The sequence below is a fragment of the Tripterygium wilfordii genome, chromosome 18 (genome assembly GCF_013401445.1).
Source record: "Tripterygium wilfordii isolate XIE 37 chromosome 18, ASM1340144v1, whole genome shotgun sequence".
NCBI classification, from domain to species: Eukaryota; Viridiplantae; Streptophyta; class Magnoliopsida; order Celastrales; family Celastraceae; genus Tripterygium; species Tripterygium wilfordii.
In genome coordinates this window covers 348,347-365,843 of record NC_052249.1, presented here as the reverse complement: position 1 = coordinate 365,843, position 17,497 = coordinate 348,347, and the positions used below count along the sequence as shown (strand labels likewise).

General features: G+C 37.7%; 4 protein-coding genes across 6 annotated transcripts; all 4 read left to right on the top strand.

Annotated features, from left to right (window-relative positions):
* The first annotated feature begins 1,161 nt into the window (after positions 1-1,161).
* LOC119984255 (probable L-type lectin-domain containing receptor kinase VII.2) lies at positions 1,162-3,552 on the top strand. The gene has a single exon (XM_038828120.1). It carries the CDS (start codon positions 1,241-1,243, stop codon positions 3,266-3,268), a length of 2,028 nt encoding a protein of 675 aa, XP_038684048.1. The 5' UTR covers positions 1,162-1,240; the 3' UTR covers positions 3,269-3,552.
* A 2,841-nt stretch (positions 3,553-6,393) lies between these two features.
* On the top strand, positions 6,394-7,970 carry LOC119984256. The gene is made up of 3 exons (XM_038828121.1): positions 6,394-6,628; positions 6,713-6,938; positions 7,482-7,970. The coding sequence occupies exons 1-3, from the start codon at positions 6,422-6,424 to the stop codon at positions 7,859-7,861; spliced, it is 813 nt and encodes a 270-aa protein (XP_038684049.1). The 5' UTR covers positions 6,394-6,421; the 3' UTR covers positions 7,862-7,970.
* A 1,474-nt stretch (positions 7,971-9,444) lies between these two features.
* Positions 9,445-11,950, top strand: LOC119983948 (probable F-box protein At4g22165). Of its 2 annotated transcripts, XM_038827686.1 has the most exons (2): positions 9,445-11,011; positions 11,110-11,297. In XM_038827686.1, the coding sequence occupies exons 1-2, from the start codon at positions 10,156-10,158 to the stop codon at positions 11,145-11,147; spliced, it is 894 nt and encodes a 297-aa protein (XP_038683614.1). In that variant the 5' UTR covers positions 9,445-10,155; the 3' UTR covers positions 11,148-11,297. The 2 variants fall into 2 exon arrangements, with proteins under 2 accessions (XP_038683614.1, XP_038683613.1); XM_038827685.1 differs by having other exon boundaries at positions 9,445-11,950.
* A 1,897-nt stretch (positions 11,951-13,847) lies between these two features.
* LOC119983853 lies at positions 13,848-17,035 on the top strand. Of its 2 annotated transcripts, XM_038827583.1 has the most exons (3): positions 13,848-14,984; positions 16,143-16,542; positions 16,641-16,782. In XM_038827583.1, the coding sequence occupies exons 1-3, from the start codon at positions 14,529-14,531 to the stop codon at positions 16,676-16,678; spliced, it is 894 nt and encodes a 297-aa protein (XP_038683511.1). In that variant the 5' UTR covers positions 13,848-14,528; the 3' UTR covers positions 16,679-16,782. The 2 variants fall into 2 exon arrangements, with proteins under 2 accessions (XP_038683511.1, XP_038683510.1); XM_038827582.1 differs by having other exon boundaries at positions 16,143-17,035.
* Positions 17,036-17,497: the final 462 nt, after the last annotated feature.

Below are 17,497 nucleotides of genomic sequence, written 5' to 3'. Positions count from 1 at the left end.
TAGTTATCTGTATTTGTATGCGGGTTAAATAGTCAACCCACAGATCTGTTTAGTGAATGTGTTTAGTTGTTGATATTGTTTTAATCTCTACTTCATGTCTGGTCTATTTCAATTAGCCTCTAAACAAGTGACTAATTGATCAGATCTTTATGACAAATTGATATGTGAACTAGAGAGTTGAATTCATGCTTGAGAATGTAATACATCATCTGACTTTTCAAGTTAGAAACTTACAATTTGGACAAGCAGTTCCCACATCACTTGAGCTTCTAAAACTCTTACAAAGATTCTTCAAACCCAGGTAGTCAAACTTTTCCTTCTTGATTTGAGGTTTTCCAGAGCATATGGACAGTTTGAAATAGTGATTATGGATGTAAGGGCAAATGCAATGGTGAACTGGTATTGGGCCAACAAAGATGTTGTCTTTTGCTGATGTGGCTGTATTGTAAAATGTGTTTTGCTTATGTGGCTGTATTGGGATAAGTGTTTTGCTGATGTGGATGTATTGATATTTGATGTTTTGGTGTAGTTTTGTTGTGGATAATATGGAGGAATGGAATGTTGTTGGGTTGGGTGGAAAGAGAAAGTGTGTGGGAAGAAAAAGTGTATAGAAATTTGTGTTTTACTGATGTGCATGTATTAGAATACGTGTTTGACTTGACTTTTTGTGTAATAGAGGTGGGACCGGGCCAACAAAAATGTTGGCCCAGTAAATTGTTTCTCATTGCATTTACCCTAATTTTTACATTCTGATATCATCTCTTGGGTGTCTTTTACGGTCATTCATACCCTCTCCTCACGGATTTATTTCAAGATAATATCGCATCTCCCCACTCAAACCTATTACATATGTTAGTGAATAGTGATGAGAGATGGAGTGCAATAACTCAACTGCATTGAAACGCCAGTGAAAGAAAGTTCGGTTTCTGCGTGCATCCAATGGTAATTATATTTTTTATTGTCTGAATCTGACAAGTCACAAATATGAATATCTAGTCTTGACTATTCAAGATATTTGTTTAGGTGAATTGTTTTTAGACTTTTCTTCGAGCCAAAAAGCACATTCAATGAGTTTGTTCATTTGACCTTCACACCTTAGCCGACGTTAGGAAGCTTTGACTGTCTGGATAAATTACACAACAAAACCGATCAATCATTGTAGGCTCCCAAATCTCCGAAAATCTCTCCCTTCTTTGCTATAATCCTCTCTCTTTCTCTCTGTCTCTCTCCTCTGTTTCTAATGTCTCAACACACTCTGTATCTTCTCTTCATAGCTATACTCCTCCTCCTGAGCCCAGCAACACCGATTGAGTTCGTCTACAACACGGATTTCAACTCCACGAACCTACTCACCTATGGCAGTGCCACAATCCAATCTTCAATCCTCGCTCTCACAAATGACACCACCATGACGATAGGGCGTGCTTTATACCCTTTAAAGATTCCTACAAAGCAACCGGATTCGTCAACACCGATTCCATTCTCCACCTCCTTTATTTTCTCCATTGCTCCTTATAAGAATCTCCTCCGCGGCCATGGGTTCGCCTTTGTAGTCGTGCCTTCTACGGGCATATCAGGAGTAACCACAGGTCAGTTTCTTGGCCTTTTCAACTTGACCAATAATGGAAATTCCAGTAACCATGTTTTTGCTGTTGAGTTCGATCTTTTCAAGAACGAAGAGTACAACGACACAGACGCTAACCATGTGGGTGTTGATGAGAATTCTCTTACATCTTCTGCATCACATACAGCTGGGTTTTGGACAGGTGAAAATGATAGTCAGTTCAAGGAATTGACGCTAAACAATGGAGTGAACTATCAAGTTTGGATTGATTGTGAGGATTCAAGAATCAATGTCACCATGGCCAAGGCAGGGGATATAAGGCCTGCAAGGCCTTTGATAAGTACTTTTCTCAATCTCTCTGGGATTTTTCTAGATGAAATGTATGTGGGATTTTCTGGGGCGACAGGACAGTTGGTTCAAAGTCACAAGATATTAGCTTGGAGTTTCAGTAATTCCAATTTCTCAATTGGGGATGCTCTGGTTACCATGAATTTGCCTTCCTTTGTGCTTCCAAAGGAATCGGTTTTTCGATCAAAAGGATTCATAGTTGGTGTTAGCTTAGGTTGTTTGTTCTGTATTGGAAGTATTGGATCAGTATATCTGCTCATACTCAGAAGGAGAGAAATGAAAAGGAAGCAAAAAGAAGACATAGAGGATTGGGAATTGGAATATTGGCCTCACCGGATTGATTCTCAAGAGATATATGCAGCAACAAAGGGGTTCTCAGAAGAAAATGTGATTGGAATTGGAGGCAATGGCAAGGTCTATAAAGGGGTAATGACAGGAGAAATAGAAGTAGCAGTGAAGAGAATTCCTCTTCAAGAAGAAGGCAGTGTCCGGACGTTTTTGCCAGAGATTTCCATCTTAGGAAGATTGAAGCATCGGAACTTGGTGGGTATTCGTGGATGGTGTAAAAGAGATAAAGGAAGCTTGGCTTTGGTGTATGATTACATGGAAAATGGTAGTTTAGACAAGAGAATTTTTGGGTCTGATGAGAGTTCAACGTTGAGTTGGAATGAAAGAATCAAAGTTCTGAAAGATGTTGCTTCTGGTCTTCTCTATTTACATCAAGGCTGGCAAGCGGTAGTCTTGCACAGAGACATTAAAGCCAGCAACGTCTTGCTTGACAAAGACATGAATGCAAGGTTGGGCGATTTCGGTTTGGCTCGTCTGCTTGATCTCGATCAATCAACTACCTCCACAAGAGTGATTGGGACAGTAGGTTACATGGCGCCGGAGATGGTTAGGACCGGACGTGCCTCGGCTAAGACTGATGTCTTTGGTTTTGGTGTATTAGTCCTAGAGGTAGTATGTGGTCGGAGACCGATTGAAGACGGTAAACCGAGCTTAATCGACTGGTTATGGAGGTTAATGGAAAGAGGAGAACTAGTCTCTGCATTGGATGATAGGATAAAAGGTAAGGGTGGATATAGTGAACAGGAAGTAGAGAGGGTGTTGGGTTTGGGGTTGCTGTGCTCTCATTGGGACACTAATTTGAGGCCAAAAATGAGGCAGGTTGTGAAGATTTTGGAAGGGCCAAGTGAAGGGATTGATCTTGAAAGTGAAGGAATGGAGGTCAATTTGCTTGATAGAATGAGGACAAGTTCAATAATGGTGTCTAGGCACCCAACATTTGATGAATTTGGGAGGCTTATCTCCTCTTCTGGGTCGCTCACTATTTCTGATCTTATGGAAGGTCGTTGAAACTTGAAAATCTTCTTTTGTCAATATTGATTGTTCGCATTATATGATGATGGTGTAGAGAAAATAATTGCTTTCATATTTTTTGGATTTGATGATAAAAAATGGTAAGGATCTCAATTTTTTTTGTCCAATAATTCATATAAAATCATGGGTCCCACATGTTTCTTATGATTCATAAGAAATCGTGTGTACCATCTTAGAATTCAGAATAATTTGGACAAAAAATGTTGGGATCCATAAAACTGTTGTTTGATCATGGCGAGTTTGATTGAGGTTCCTAGTGACTTGTTGGATACCATGCTTACATGACTATAAGATTAAGAAGTCAGGCCCAGAATCCGTTTCAATCTAGTAGTTCTACGAGCCCATCAAAGGGAGACAGTAATGGGCCAGAAACATGAAGATTTTGGGCTGATGTCATAATTAGTGAGCCCAATACAAATATCATAAAGGAGTCCAATAAAAGGCCCACAAACAAGAAGACGTTGGGCTCAACATGACAAATAACGGGGAGGCCTGGTCTACATGTTAAAAGAAAACTAATTAACCTGCACTTGCAATTTCCACTCCAAGAAAATGATATCATTAATCAAATATGTAGTTTCTTTCTGGTGTGCCTCATAAATCATGTTAACTTGCACCCTATTTTATTTATATATATACCCTTTTGGATTATTAGATAGATCCTTAGAAATAACTGGAACTGATAATGCCATCAGAGAACAAGTAGATCAATATTGTATAATAAGCGCATTAGTTATGAAAATGATGGCCACAATGGTAATTCCGTTATTGTCTGACTAATTATTTTCCACCGAAACACAGGGCAGACCTAGGCCTGCCCGAGTAATTATTTGGTGGTCTTGATATAACACATTATTCGTTGATGTGATAAACCAAAATCAATGATATATTATCAATTGACGGGAAATTTATGGATAGTTGAGAATTGAGATAGATACTTGCAATTCAAATTTGAAAAATACACTAACCACCCGTTAATTAACATTGTCCTATTGAGTCTGGTGCACCACATCAACGCACAACAACAACGTGTTTCTCAGGTTTGCACTACTACTATGTGTTATTCAATTAACCAATGAGTGAAGACGGACGCATTGGATTGGTAATTATGATATAATGGAACGTACACATAAGTGACATCATTTCTTTTGTTTTTCTTTTTTTCTTTTTAAACTTCTATTATTGCTTATTAATTGGTTCCTACCAAAGCTCAATTGAATATTGAAAGGATTTAATTCATTCTTATCAATTCATTTTATCTAAAGCTAATTACTCAATTTTAGTGTCACTATCTTGTTATCATCTCTTATGGTCTTTTTTTAAAAAATATATATGCCACCTGCCACTAGCAAGTACCGATTGAAAATATATCACTTTTCTTTTTGTTGTGGAAAAGGGCTGCAGTGACACCAACCTATGAAATATTAAATTGATATACCAATCTGCGGTAGGCCAAAAAAAAGGTGAAAAGGTCTCAAAAGGGTGAGGAAAAGTAACAAAGCTATCTTCCCATGTAGATGAAATGAACTTTAATCAATTAACTTGTATTTTAATGACTTAGGTAATAGTTTATCGATAATTCTTTTCGGAGTAAAATCATTTGGATTCGAAATGTGCCGAGTACAATTTTCACTGACAGCAATGTTCTTGTGCAAAATTCGTTGGGTTTTTGACCCAACTAATCTTATAATTAGGCGAGAAATTTATATACGCATAAGCCTTACGGTCCAAATTTAGACTCATATTCGAATGTCAAAATGATAAATTTATATGATATCGTTTTGAGTTACCCAGAAAAGTGCATCGAGATAGTGAAAAAGGGAATTTTTTAATCTATATATCTAAATGACTAGATTATCCATTAATGCCTTAATCTTTCTTCCACACGTACTCAAAATTTATCGTAACAAATCAACATCTATGTATGTGGGATTACTTGTACTGCATTAATTCAATAATGGTAAATCTCTTTTACAGGATCAGGATCTAGTACTATATTACATTTATTTGTTTGATCTAGTATTGCAACTTGCAAGTAGTGCTCGTGCATCTCATGTCATATAGTCATGTAAGAGGGGGTCCTTCATCATTGTTTCCTCCCAGCTTACAACAAGGAAAAATATATGTAACATAAACCCCCTCACTTGAAAGAATATTCCATTAACAATTATGCTTTGTACTCGCCGACTGTTTCAACTTGCCTAATCCGCCGAATATGCAAGTGATAAATATTAAAAACAGTGGGTACCAAAAAAACTGTGTCCCCGATACCAAAGTTGGTAAGCCAAACAGTAACGATATGGATTCCAACAACTGATATCTCAGTTATCTCAACTGTTGAGTTGTACGTATGTATTTTCATGTGCATCTTGTGGGACGTTTTGAGCCCACGAATTCACATGTCCAACTCAGTATTTAGGATAAATGAGATACCAACAATTGTGATCTTTATCATTTTTTGTAAATCAAGCCATCAAGCTCCTTAATCATGTTACGTCACAAAAAGCGCTAACTGGAATCTCTCTACAAAAATGTTAAGGATCACAATACTTTTTGTCTCACCTATCCCAAATATTGAGATAGACGCACATAATCCATGTGAAATCATGGACCCCATATAATCTATGTGAAATCGTATACGTCCATGTTAATATTTGAGATTGTTGAGATAAAAAACACTGAAATCCATAAAACTGCTCATCTCTTCATCGAAGGTTTAATTTTGTTACAAAGTTCAAGTTCTCAAGAATTAAAATAATTCCACACACCCCTTTTTAATCATTGTTTAGTGTTTTGAAATATTATATATTATAAATAAAATAACAGAATATTTTTGAGTATATCCGAAACAGGAATATGATCGAACTCGCTATTGGTCAGGCCAACGTGGATCCCAGCTGTACTAATCCACCACACAGGCACACGCTGAGTCGAGCTCATGTATCCTCCATTGACACATGGACACGTAAGCCAAAAGAGATTCCCCCTTCCGCGGCGGTTTGTTCGTCCACCTCTGACACCGGGGTCCCACGCAGGACCCCTTGTCTTAGTATATATAGCTGGCGACACTTTACGTTAAATGAGCAAGCACAACATTAATTAATAAGCCAAAAATTGGTAGATTTTTCGATGATGACGAGGCGGAATTCCGATGATATCGACGCAGCAGCTAGTTTCACCAACTTTTTATTTGAGCTCTTCGAAGATGGCAATGATTCAAATGATTCTTGTCAGTCCAGTGACTCTTACGATGATTTTGATGAGGAGGACGAGATTGATCCTAATATTGTTGAAGAAGATAAAGACTTTTGGGAAGATCAATATCAACTTCTTCATGTAAGTCGTAACCAATTAAGCTTATATACATACATATATATTATGTTTGTTGAAGAAGACTGATAAATTGGTGGAATTTTGCAGGCAACTTTGTACAGGACTACTGCTTTTGAATCAAGAATTCGTCAAGCTACGAAAGATGCTGTGAAGGAATTGAACTTGGTTGGCGTACAATGTATTTGCAGAAATCCGGTGGCCGGAAGTTGCCGGAATTGCTTACGAAAGGAAGTATCGGTTCGGCTTCAGGATTTGGGTTTCAATTGTGCTATTTACAAGTCCAAATGGAGGAGGTCAATGGAGATACCATCAGGTACATAGAGACCAGCTTCTTCTTTTCGATTTTTCAATGTTTCTTTGCGCATGATTCATCAACCGTGACAGCAGAGTCTAAATTTAAACCGTTAGATTCACAGTTCACACGTATTTAAATTTTTCACTTGACAACATGATAAATTGAGTTAAAATCCAACACATGACCACAAAGATATTAATCCCAATGAGAATCTAACTCAGGATCTCCTGAGTCATATGATTTGGATTCAGAGAAATTCATCAATTAGGATATCACCTAAGTTGTTGGGGATTTAATATTTGATTTTCTGGACATGGTCACATGTTACCAAATCGAGATCCCCACCTAACAGAATTTGGATCAACATCTGAATTGGGTAGAATAATCAATAATCTCCATAAGCCCAAGTTGAAACTAAGCCCATGTTGAGTTAACGGCCCATTTTGTTAAAGTTTGAAAGGAAAACCTTATTTACATGGCATGCCACACTCATCACCTAAAAGGCTACAAAACATATAGATACATGGTCTGGGTCTCTAAACTTGATAACAATTATTGCAGGTGAACACAGGTACTTGGAAGTAATAGACAAATCAAGCTCCAAGAAAGGTGAAGTAAGGGTGGTGATAGAGTTGAATTTTCGAGCCGAATTCGAGATGGCAAGAGCAAGCAACAACTACAATCAGTTGCTCAACCAGCTACCCGAAATATTTGTTGGCAAGGCAGAGAGACTAGGAGCCTTGATCAAGATATTGTGTGGAGCAGCCAAGAGGTGCATGAAAGAGAAGAATATGCATTTGGGCCCATGGAGAAAGCACAAATACATGCAAGCTAAATGGTTTGGCACTTGTGAGCAAACAACACCCGGTCCGTTACTTGTTTTGGGCTACTCGACAGGCCCAGTCCGAAAGCCCAGAGCATCCATGCTCATCTTTGATTAATTGCTATAATGGAAGAAAGACCCTTATGTACGCATGTTCAAAAATTATGAAATTAATTCATGCAATAAGTGTACATGTTAGTACTCCTTGATCGTGTGCAGGGGCATTGAAAAATAGGGACGAAGTTAGGACTTAATATGAGAGGATCGTTATCGTTATGGTTGATAAAGAATTTTACGTCATGGTAGGCAAAGCCTAGAGAGAGTTTGGGGCCAACGGGATTTTTTTTATCTATTAATTATACTTTCAAAAGTAAAAAATAACTCTAAAAATAAAAAATTATAAAATATGATAAATAACAATTGTCACATTTCTTCTTATTTCAACCATAAACATAATTTTTTTTACAATAAAAGGTTCTAGATTGAAAATTCATAGGGTCTTTTATTTAAATTACTATATAGTTAGGATTATTAAAAAAAATTTGGTTTGGCAATATGGTTTATAAGGACCGGTCCTCCTCCACTCTACGAACAAGACATTTTCCGTGGACCCAAATATCATTAAGTGAGACGGTTCAAGGAATAACAAAGCGATCGGACCCGATATATTCACTGGAATCGATAAACTCAAAACGGACAATATTGTTGCTGTGAGTGGGATGAGATTTATAACAATTACATATATCATTAGCTAAAGGTGTGGAGTATTTTAAAAGGATGGAGAAAAAAGTTCAAGAAATCAAAGGAAGATAAAGAGAATTAGTGGGCAAGAAAAGATCATACTGTAATGCTATTGCTACGTCAAACATGCATGAAATCATCTGAGATTGAAATTAGAGAAATGGGGTTCCACTCCAGAGAGTAGAGATAACTTTGATTAGTGGGTTAGATAGTGAGTTCATATTCTATGACATGATTTAGTTGCTTCACGAAGATGGCGTGGAGGTTGTCAATGCCAACTTTTCAGTTGTATGAAACTCAAATTTCAGTGTAATACATGCATACGTAATATAAATTCAATTACTTGTTTTAATTAATTCCCTTTAAAATGTGAATAATCATCTTTTTGTTAATTAGAATGTGTTAATGCGTGACACAAATGGAGTAATATATAAAAAAGATTTTACAAAAAATCATGATTTTTAAATAAATGAAAAATAGAGACTACTTAGATTTATTTTATGAGGACATGATAGAATTTGACTCAGAAAAGAAGAAGGAAAAATTGTCGTGTTGTCATGATTAGGGGTGTCAAATGATTGGTTCAATTGAGTTTTTCGATTTTTAGATAAAAATTTAACCTATTGTTCGATCGGTTATTGAAGGTTTGATCGATTTTTTTTGGGTTTTTGGTTAGTCCTCATTAACATATATTTTATCATAACCGATCAATTAGTCGGTTTGGCAGTCGGCTCGCTTTGCACAGTTTTTTTTGACATCCCTAGTCACGATACTTTTTTATTTCAAAAGGGTCCTTCATGTGGGGTTTTTTGCTATCAAGAAATAGTTTAGGGGTGTAGTTAGAAACTTAGAATATTTAAGAGCTACAAACTCTCATCCAATAGAAATTTAAGGGCTAAAACATAAAACATCTAATACTTAGTTACTTACGAACTCTATCTTTGACCGGACTCTGTCAAATACAGCTCGAAGTCAAAGCCCTCTAGGCTTTGGCTTCCACTAGCAATTCGCTGCATGCCGACTCTGACCGCCGCCGACGAAGCCGCTATAAACGAGGGTCTGGAATCTTGAGGGATAGTAATCCGTCTAGCTAAGTCTTCAATTCAACACTCTTTCCTTAATTTCATATTTGGGTTTGATGATAATCTTATTCTCTATTTGCCTTCTATCTTGATGTCGCTCTTGAGGATGTCAATTACATATATATATATATATTTTTTTAGCACCATCATGGTTCAATGCGCATATTTGGTAAAATCTTATGTGTAGTTGCTCTGAATCCATCTCTTATGTTTAAATTTGGTGTCTTTCGTGATTTGTTCTTTCATGATTTGAGCCTAATAATATAATATGTTACTGTCAAACTGTTGAACACTTGAATTCCTGCTGCTTCTTTCTTTTCTGTTATACCCAATGGAGCATATGTTAGGAAACGCACCGTTTCTTCATGACAGCATACGTAACATACCATTACTAGGATTAGTTTTCCTTGCTCGTGCGGTGAGTTGTCCATGTCAATATTGTTACGTTTGCCTTGTAGTAGTTTTTGTTATTCTACAAAACTCTGGATGCCTCTTTACTTGCCAAATCCTTAACTGTATAGAAAAAGTTCTTCTATATACCTTTAAGAGCTCCAGACTTTCAGTCCATCCCTCTATTGATTGATGAAGCATGGCAGACTGGAGTGAACTTCCGCCAGATCTCTTATTGATAATCTCAAGAAAGCTGATCAATGTTCCTGATGATCACTATCGTCTTAGTTGTGTGTGCAGATCATGGAGCCATGTTGTGTTAGATTACCTCAACAAATGCATCCTTCCTTATTCTCCTTGTCTAATGGTTCCAGGCATCAACTGTAATATAACCTGCAAATTCCGTCGCCTGCTGAGCTTCCCGGTTGGCAAGGATATCACTAAAGAAGGGGAGCGTTTGCCCCAAATTCCGGTGCCTCACATAGATCTATGTCGTGGATCCTACGAGGGATGGCTTGTGATGATAAAAAACAACTTGGACATGTACTTGTTGAATCCGTTTTCTGACCGTCGCATAGATCTTCCTTCTGTAACTACCCTGCAGCAGCCTTCCGATGGAGAGGACCGCCTGTCTAAGTGGGACGTGTACAAAGCAATATTATCAAAAAATCCTAGTGACGCCTCGAATTGCTTTGTCATGGTTCTCTTTGACGGATTGGCTTTTTGCAAGCTTGGTGACAAAGTTTGGACATCTATTCACCATCAACGTCAAACGTGGGAGGGTTATATGGATGCCTTGTATTTCAAGGGAAACTTCTACATTGTATCATCCAATTCAGTGACTTATATTTGTGACGTTCGTGCTTCTCCTCAACCATCAATGACGAAGATAGAAGTGGAGCAATGTTTACTTTGTAGTTTCTTTTTGGTGGAATCAAGAGGAGAATTATGGAAAATATATTGTGGTACCGGATATGATTCCAGTGAGGATGAGGAAGGATTTCCTGAAGATCTCCATACAGAAGATCATGTGATCAACCAAGCAGAACAATCTGGTAATGGTGACCTGAATTGTTTTGATAAGTACGATTTGGTCGATCATAATCATTATTTTTCGTCTTCATTAAAAACAAAATATTTTTATGTATGGAAGTTGGATACAGTGGGCGGATCAAAGCCAAGTTGGATTGACGTCGAGAATTTAGATGGAGTGGCATTGTTTTTGGGTTTGAATCAGTCTTTTTCCCTCTCGGATCCTCGCATTTTTGGGTATCAAGAAAACCGGATATATTATACAGATAGTTCTCGTGGGTTACACAAACGTGGATGGCCTTCAGGTTATGACACCGGCATTTTCAACTTCAGGGATGATACTATTGAGTCACTTTACAAAACAGATTCCAAATCTGTGAAGCCACCAGCTATTTGGGTTACCCCCAAGGCATGGTAAGTTTTATTGCATCTAGTTATTTTGTTCTTTTAGCTTCTCCCCTTTAACTTTGTTTTTCCTTGCTGTCGATATGTTTTGCGCATTTGGATTTCTTAGAATCTGACCTGATTTTGACCAAACAATAGTTACTTTTCTTTGTGATTTTATTGTGCTTGTTTCCACCAACTGATCAATCACTTGGTAATTTAAGTTGGTAATTTAGTATATGAGATGATGTTTTGTTTATTTTCTCTCTGTTTTTTTCCTTCCCAATTTGCCACTTGGTTTTTTATACATGACAAATTTTGATTAGTTTGTTAGATATTGGACTTGTATTCTATATTTCTATGAGACCATACAGTCACAGATGCTTCATGACGATGGTGTGAAGATTGTAAGAGTTGATATTTGAAATTTTTTTCATCCTCTGTAGCAAATTGGAAAATCTGTCAATGCTTTTGAAGCTGCAATAATAATTTATTGACTATATGCTGAATATTTCATCAAACAGAATGTATATTCACCACTATGAGACTTGGAAATTCATTCATAGATATTCTAATTATCTCTAAGCCTCTTTTGATGAAAGCAATTGAGAGAAGTCAAAATTGTACGACTTTATCTTCAAGGCAGATTTGATGCATTGTTCAAGGCAGTTTGGTTTAGTATGTTTGCTTACAACATGCAACTTCTGATCTCTGTAATTCGCCATTTTTGGTTGCAAGTCTTTGTTAACTCTCGAATTCCAATTTGTTCAATCATAATAAGATAAAATCTCTCATGAGAGAACCTAACGTATCATAATATTGTAAACATTATTTATTACTTAAATGTATCACCGTTTTGCTTTTATAAGCAAACAACCCACTCCCAACCTTGTTAAATATCAAACATCATATTCTTAAAACTAGTTTAAATATGTCTGACGTGTAGAAACTATTTATTTATGTATTTAATCGAGTTGGTAGTCTATATAGGGAGTATAGCTAAAACCTCCGCCATTGATTGTGGGCGGGCCCTTGGGTTCTGTTTTGCTCATGTCAGTCCGCACTCCATTATGGTTATAGCAGTTTGTTTGTCACCACCCGTCAACCCCAGCAACTCCGGAAATTGGTAGCGTCGTTCTCCATCCCGCAAGAGTTATTCCACTTTCTCTGCAATGTGAATATCAGAATTATTTCCCCCATCTGTTTTTACGTGGTGGAAAGAATGTGTCTTCAAATTTTGTCATCAGTTGCATAAGTATTGCTCCAAAGCCAACGATTGTCAAACATTGGGGTTGCTGCAAAAAATGCAGAAATATGATATATCACATGGTTAGATATCACTCAACCGATGTGATATTAGTTAGATATCACTCAACAGATGTGGTATTTTAATACTCTCCTGTACTTATGGGTTGAGTTATGTCAGACCCAACAAGTGGATAGGTAAATGTCATACCCGTTTTTAATTGGATCGAGACATACTCTGATACTATGTTGTAAATCCACGCTCCCATATACACCAACAATATTGTCCGCTTTGAGTTGTCCGGTTCCCGTCGATACATCAGACTTGTACGATTTTGTTTCTCCTTAGGCCCAAGCAAGTGGGCTAGGTCTAACTCACTTAAGCCTAGGAAAAATGTCTTATAGGATGTGAAGGGGTGAGCTGAAGTTTATAAATCACACATGTTGGTTATTTGTTTAACAATTAGTATGTTAGATGGTGAGTTCATATTCTATGACATGATTTGGTTGCTTCATGAAGATAGTGTGGAGGTTGTCAATGCCAACTTTTCAGTTGTAGTAAACTCAAATTTCAGTGTAATACATGCATACGTAATATAAATTCAATTACTTGTTTTAATTAATTCCCTTTAAAATGTGAATAATCATTTTTTTTTTGGTTAATTAGAATGTGTTAATTCGTGACACAAATGGAATAATATATACAAAAGATTTTACAAAAATCATGATTTTTAAATAAATGAAAAATAGAGACTACTTAGATTTATTTTATGAGGACATGATAGAATTTGACAAAGAAAAGTAGAAGAAAAAATATCAGTGTTGTCATGATTAGGGGTGCCAAATGGTTGGTTCGATTGAGTTTTTTTTTTTATTTTTTAACATAAATTTAACTGATCGTTCGGTTGATTATTGACGGTTTAATCGATTTTTTTGGGTTTTTGGTTAGTCCTCATTATCATATATTTTATAATAACCGATCAATTAGTCAGTTCGGTTTGTACGGTTTTTTTTACCGCCCTAATCACTATGCTTTTTTTATTTCAAAAGGGTCCTTCATGTGGGGTTTTTGCTATCAAGACATAGTTTAGGGGTGTGGTTAGAAACTTAGAATCTTTAGAGCCACAAACTCACATCTAGTAGAAATTTAAGGGCTAAAACATAAAGCATCTAATACTAATTACTTACGAACTCTATCTTTGACCGGACTCTGTCAAAGACAACTTCCACTAGCAAGTCGCTGAAAGCCGAGGCCGACCGCCGCCGACGAAGCCGCTATAAACGAGGGTCTGGAATCTTGAGGGATAGTAATCCGTCTAGCTAAGTCTTCAATTCAACACTCTTTCCTTAATTTCATATTTGGGTTTGATGATAATCTTATTCTCTATTTGCCTTCTATCTTGATGTCGCTCTTGAGGATGTCAATTACATATATATATATATTTTTTTAGCACCATCATGGTTCAATGCGCATATTTGGTAAAATCTTATGTGTAGTTGCTCTGAATCCATCTCTTATGTTTAAATTTGGTGTCTTTCGTGATTTGTTCTTTCATGATTTGAGCCTAATAATATAATATGTTACTGTCAAACTGTTGAATACTTGAATTCCTGCTGCTTCTTTCTTTTCTGTTATACCCAATGGAGCATATGTTACGAAACGCACCGTTTCTTCATGACAGCATACGTAACATACCATTACTAGGATTAGTTTTCCTTGCTCGTGCGGTGAGTTGTCCATGTCAATATTGTTACGTTAGGCTTCACGTTTGCCTTGTAGTAGTTTTTGTTATTCTACAGAACTCTGGAATCCTCTTTACTTGCCAAATCCTTAACTGCATAGAAAAAGTTCTTCTATATACTTTTAAGAGTTCCAGACTTTCAGTCCATCCCTCTATTGATTGATGAAGCATGGCAGACTGGAGTGAACTCCCGCCAGATCTCTTATTGACAATCGCAAGAAAGCTGATCAATGTTCCAGATGATCACTATCGTCTTAGTTGTGTGTGCAGATCATGGAGCCATGTTATATTGGATTACCTCAACAGATATGTCCTTCCTTATTCTCCTTGTCTGATGGTTCCCGGCATCAACTGTGATGTCACCTGCAAATTTCGTCGTCTGCTGAGCTTCCCGGTTGGCAAGGATATCACTAAAGAAGGGGAGCGTTTGCCCCAAATTCCGGTGCCTCACATAGATCTATGTCGTGGATCCTACGAGGGATGGCTTGTGATGATAAAAAACAACTTGGACATGTACTTGTTGAATCCGTTTTCTGACCGTCGCATAGATCTTCCTTCTGAAACTACCCTGCAGCAGCCTTCCGATGGAGAGGAACGCCTGTCTAAGTGGGACGTGTACAAAGCAATATTGTTGGGAATTTGGACCGGGGGTAAACCCATATTACATGGGCCTAACATGGGTTTACTTGATATTGGATGGAAGCCCACTATCTCAAAAGCCAATGGCTCATGAGACTAGGCCCATCCAACACCTTATAAACCACACAACTTCATTCTATTCTTTAGATGTGGGACTTGTTGTGTTTGGGTTTCAACACTCCCCCTCAAACACAGGTCCCTACATCCTCAAACCCATCCCACTTGTCACATCTCTTTGTGTGCTCAGAGGTGGGAGGCCTCAATTTTTTTTTTCCCGGGCCACTTTGTTGGGCCCCAAACACACACCCCCGCAACCGAGCTCCGATACCATGTTGGGAATTGAACAAGGGTAGAAAACCCGAACACATAAAAGGAATTTCATTGATAGAAAACACAAGGAGGTAAACTCCTTACATAAAACAGAGTCTTGAAGACTCTAACACACAGGGCAGTAGCCCAAATATGGAGTTTAAAGCTCCCTGAAAATGGAGTCTATGACTCCTCTTTTGTTTTGGGGTGCTAACCCACTTTTACAACTAAACACATGCCATATATATAAAGACACACCTAAACCGACTTAAACACTAGAAAGTAGAAAATAGCCACACACATGGCTCTTCATAAACCATACACTTGGTTCACTTGACACCACACACATATACACCAGGTGTTACACACACACATGAAGCACTTGGCTCCAACACTCCTCCTTGCTTCATGTGTGTTCACAGAAAGGTAGTAAAACCTGCATAAATACCCGGTCAACAAATCTGCAAGATAGGACTAGAAAATCAGCTTCAAAAAGGTTGTCAAACTCCTTTCTGCCATCTCTTGCTTCAACCATCTAAAACACAGTAGCTTGGGTGCAATCCTTATGATTACAACTCCTTTTGCCACCCCATGGAACTCCTCCTTGTGCCCAAACACACACCCCCGCAACCGAGCTCCGATACCATGTTGGGAATTTGGACCGGGGGTAAACCCATATTACATGGGCCTAACATGGGTTTACTTGATATTGGATGGAAGCCCACTATCTCAAAAGCCAATGGCTCATGAGACTAGGCCCATCCAACACCTTATAAACCACACAACTTCATTTTATTCTTTAGATGTGGGACTTGTTGTGTTTGGGTTTCAACAAATATTATCAAAAAATCCTAGTGACGCCTCGGATTGCTTTGTCATGGTTCTCTTTGACGGATTGGCTTTTTGCAAGCTTGGTGACAAAGTTTGGACACCTATTCACCATCAACGTCAAACGTGGGAGGGTTATATGGATGCCTTGTATTTCAAGGGAAACTTCTACATTGTATCATCCAATTCAGTGACTTATATTTGTGACGTTCGTGCTTCTCCTCAACCATCAATGACGAAGATAGAAGTGGAGCAATGTTTACTTTGTAGTTTCTTTTTGGTGGAATCAAGAGGAGAATTATGGAAAATATATTGTGGTACCGGATATGATTCCAGTGAGGATGAGGAAGAATTTCCTGAAGATCTCCATACAGAAGATCATGTGATCAACCAAGCAGAACAATCTGGTAATGGTGACCTGAATTGTTTTGATAAGTACGATTTGGTCGATCATAATCATTATTTTTCGTCTTCATTAAAAACGAAATATTTTTGTGTATGGAAGTTGGATACAGTGGGCGGATCAAAGCCAAGTTGGATTGACGTCGAGAATTTAGATGGAGTAGCATTGTTTTTGGGTTTGAATCAGTCCTTTTCCCTCTCAGATCCTCGCATTTTTGGGTATCAAGAAAACCGGATATATTATACAGATAGTTCTCGTGAGTTACACAAACGTGGATGGCCTTCAGGTTATGACACCGGCATTTTCAACTTCAGGGATGATACTATTGAGTCACTTTACAAAACAGATTCCAAATCTGTGAAGCCACCAGCTATTTGGGTTACCCCCAAGGCATGATAATTTTTATTGCATCTAGTTATTTTGTTCTTTTAGCTTCTCCCCTTTAACTTTGTTTTTCCTTGCTGTCGATATGTTTTGCGCATTTGGATTTCTTAGAATTTGACCTGATTTTGACCAAACAATAGTTACTTTTCTTTGTGATTTTATTGTGCTTGTTTCCACCAACTGATCAATCACTTGGTAATTTAAGTTGGTAATTTAGTATATGAGATGATGTTTTGTTTATTTTCTCTCTGTTTTTTTCCTTCCCAATTTCCCACTTGGTTTTTTATACATGACAAATTTTGATTGTGGGCGGGCCCTTGGGTTTTTTTTTTGCACATGTCAGTCCGCACTCCATTATGGTTATAGCAGTTTGTTTGTCACCACCAGTCGACCCCAGCAACTCCGGAAATTGGTAACGTCGTCCTCCATCCCGCAAGAGTTGTTCCACTTTCTCCGCAATGTGAATATCAGAATTATTTTTATTTTCCCCCGTCTGTTTTTAGGTGGTGGAAAGAATGCGTCTTCAAATTTTGTCATCAGTTGCATGAGTATCACTCCAAAGCCAACGATGTCAA

Bases quoted from the DNA above. Each gene is read 5' to 3' on its own strand.
- LOC119984255 (XM_038828120.1), top strand. From the start codon at position 1,241: ATGTCTCAACACACTCTGTATCTTCTCTTCATAGCTATACTCCTCCTC.
- LOC119984256 (XM_038828121.1), top strand. From the start codon at position 6,422: ATGATGACGAGGCGGAATTCCGATGATATCGACGCAGCAGCTAGTTTC. The intron at 6,629-6,712 runs GTAAGTCGTAAC...GGAATTTTGCAG, and splicing joins ATCAATATCAACTTCTTCAT to GCAACTTTGTACAGGACTAC. The intron at 6,939-7,481 runs GTACATAGAGAC...CAATTATTGCAG, and splicing joins GTCAATGGAGATACCATCAG to GTGAACACAGGTACTTGGAA.
- LOC119983948 (XM_038827685.1), top strand. From the start codon at position 10,156: ATGGCAGACTGGAGTGAACTTCCGCCAGATCTCTTATTGATAATCTCA.
- LOC119983853 (XM_038827582.1), top strand. From the start codon at position 14,529: ATGGCAGACTGGAGTGAACTCCCGCCAGATCTCTTATTGACAATCGCA. The intron at 14,985-16,142 runs ATATTGTTGGGA...GGGTTTCAACAA, and splicing joins AGTGGGACGTGTACAAAGCA to ATATTATCAAAAAATCCTAG.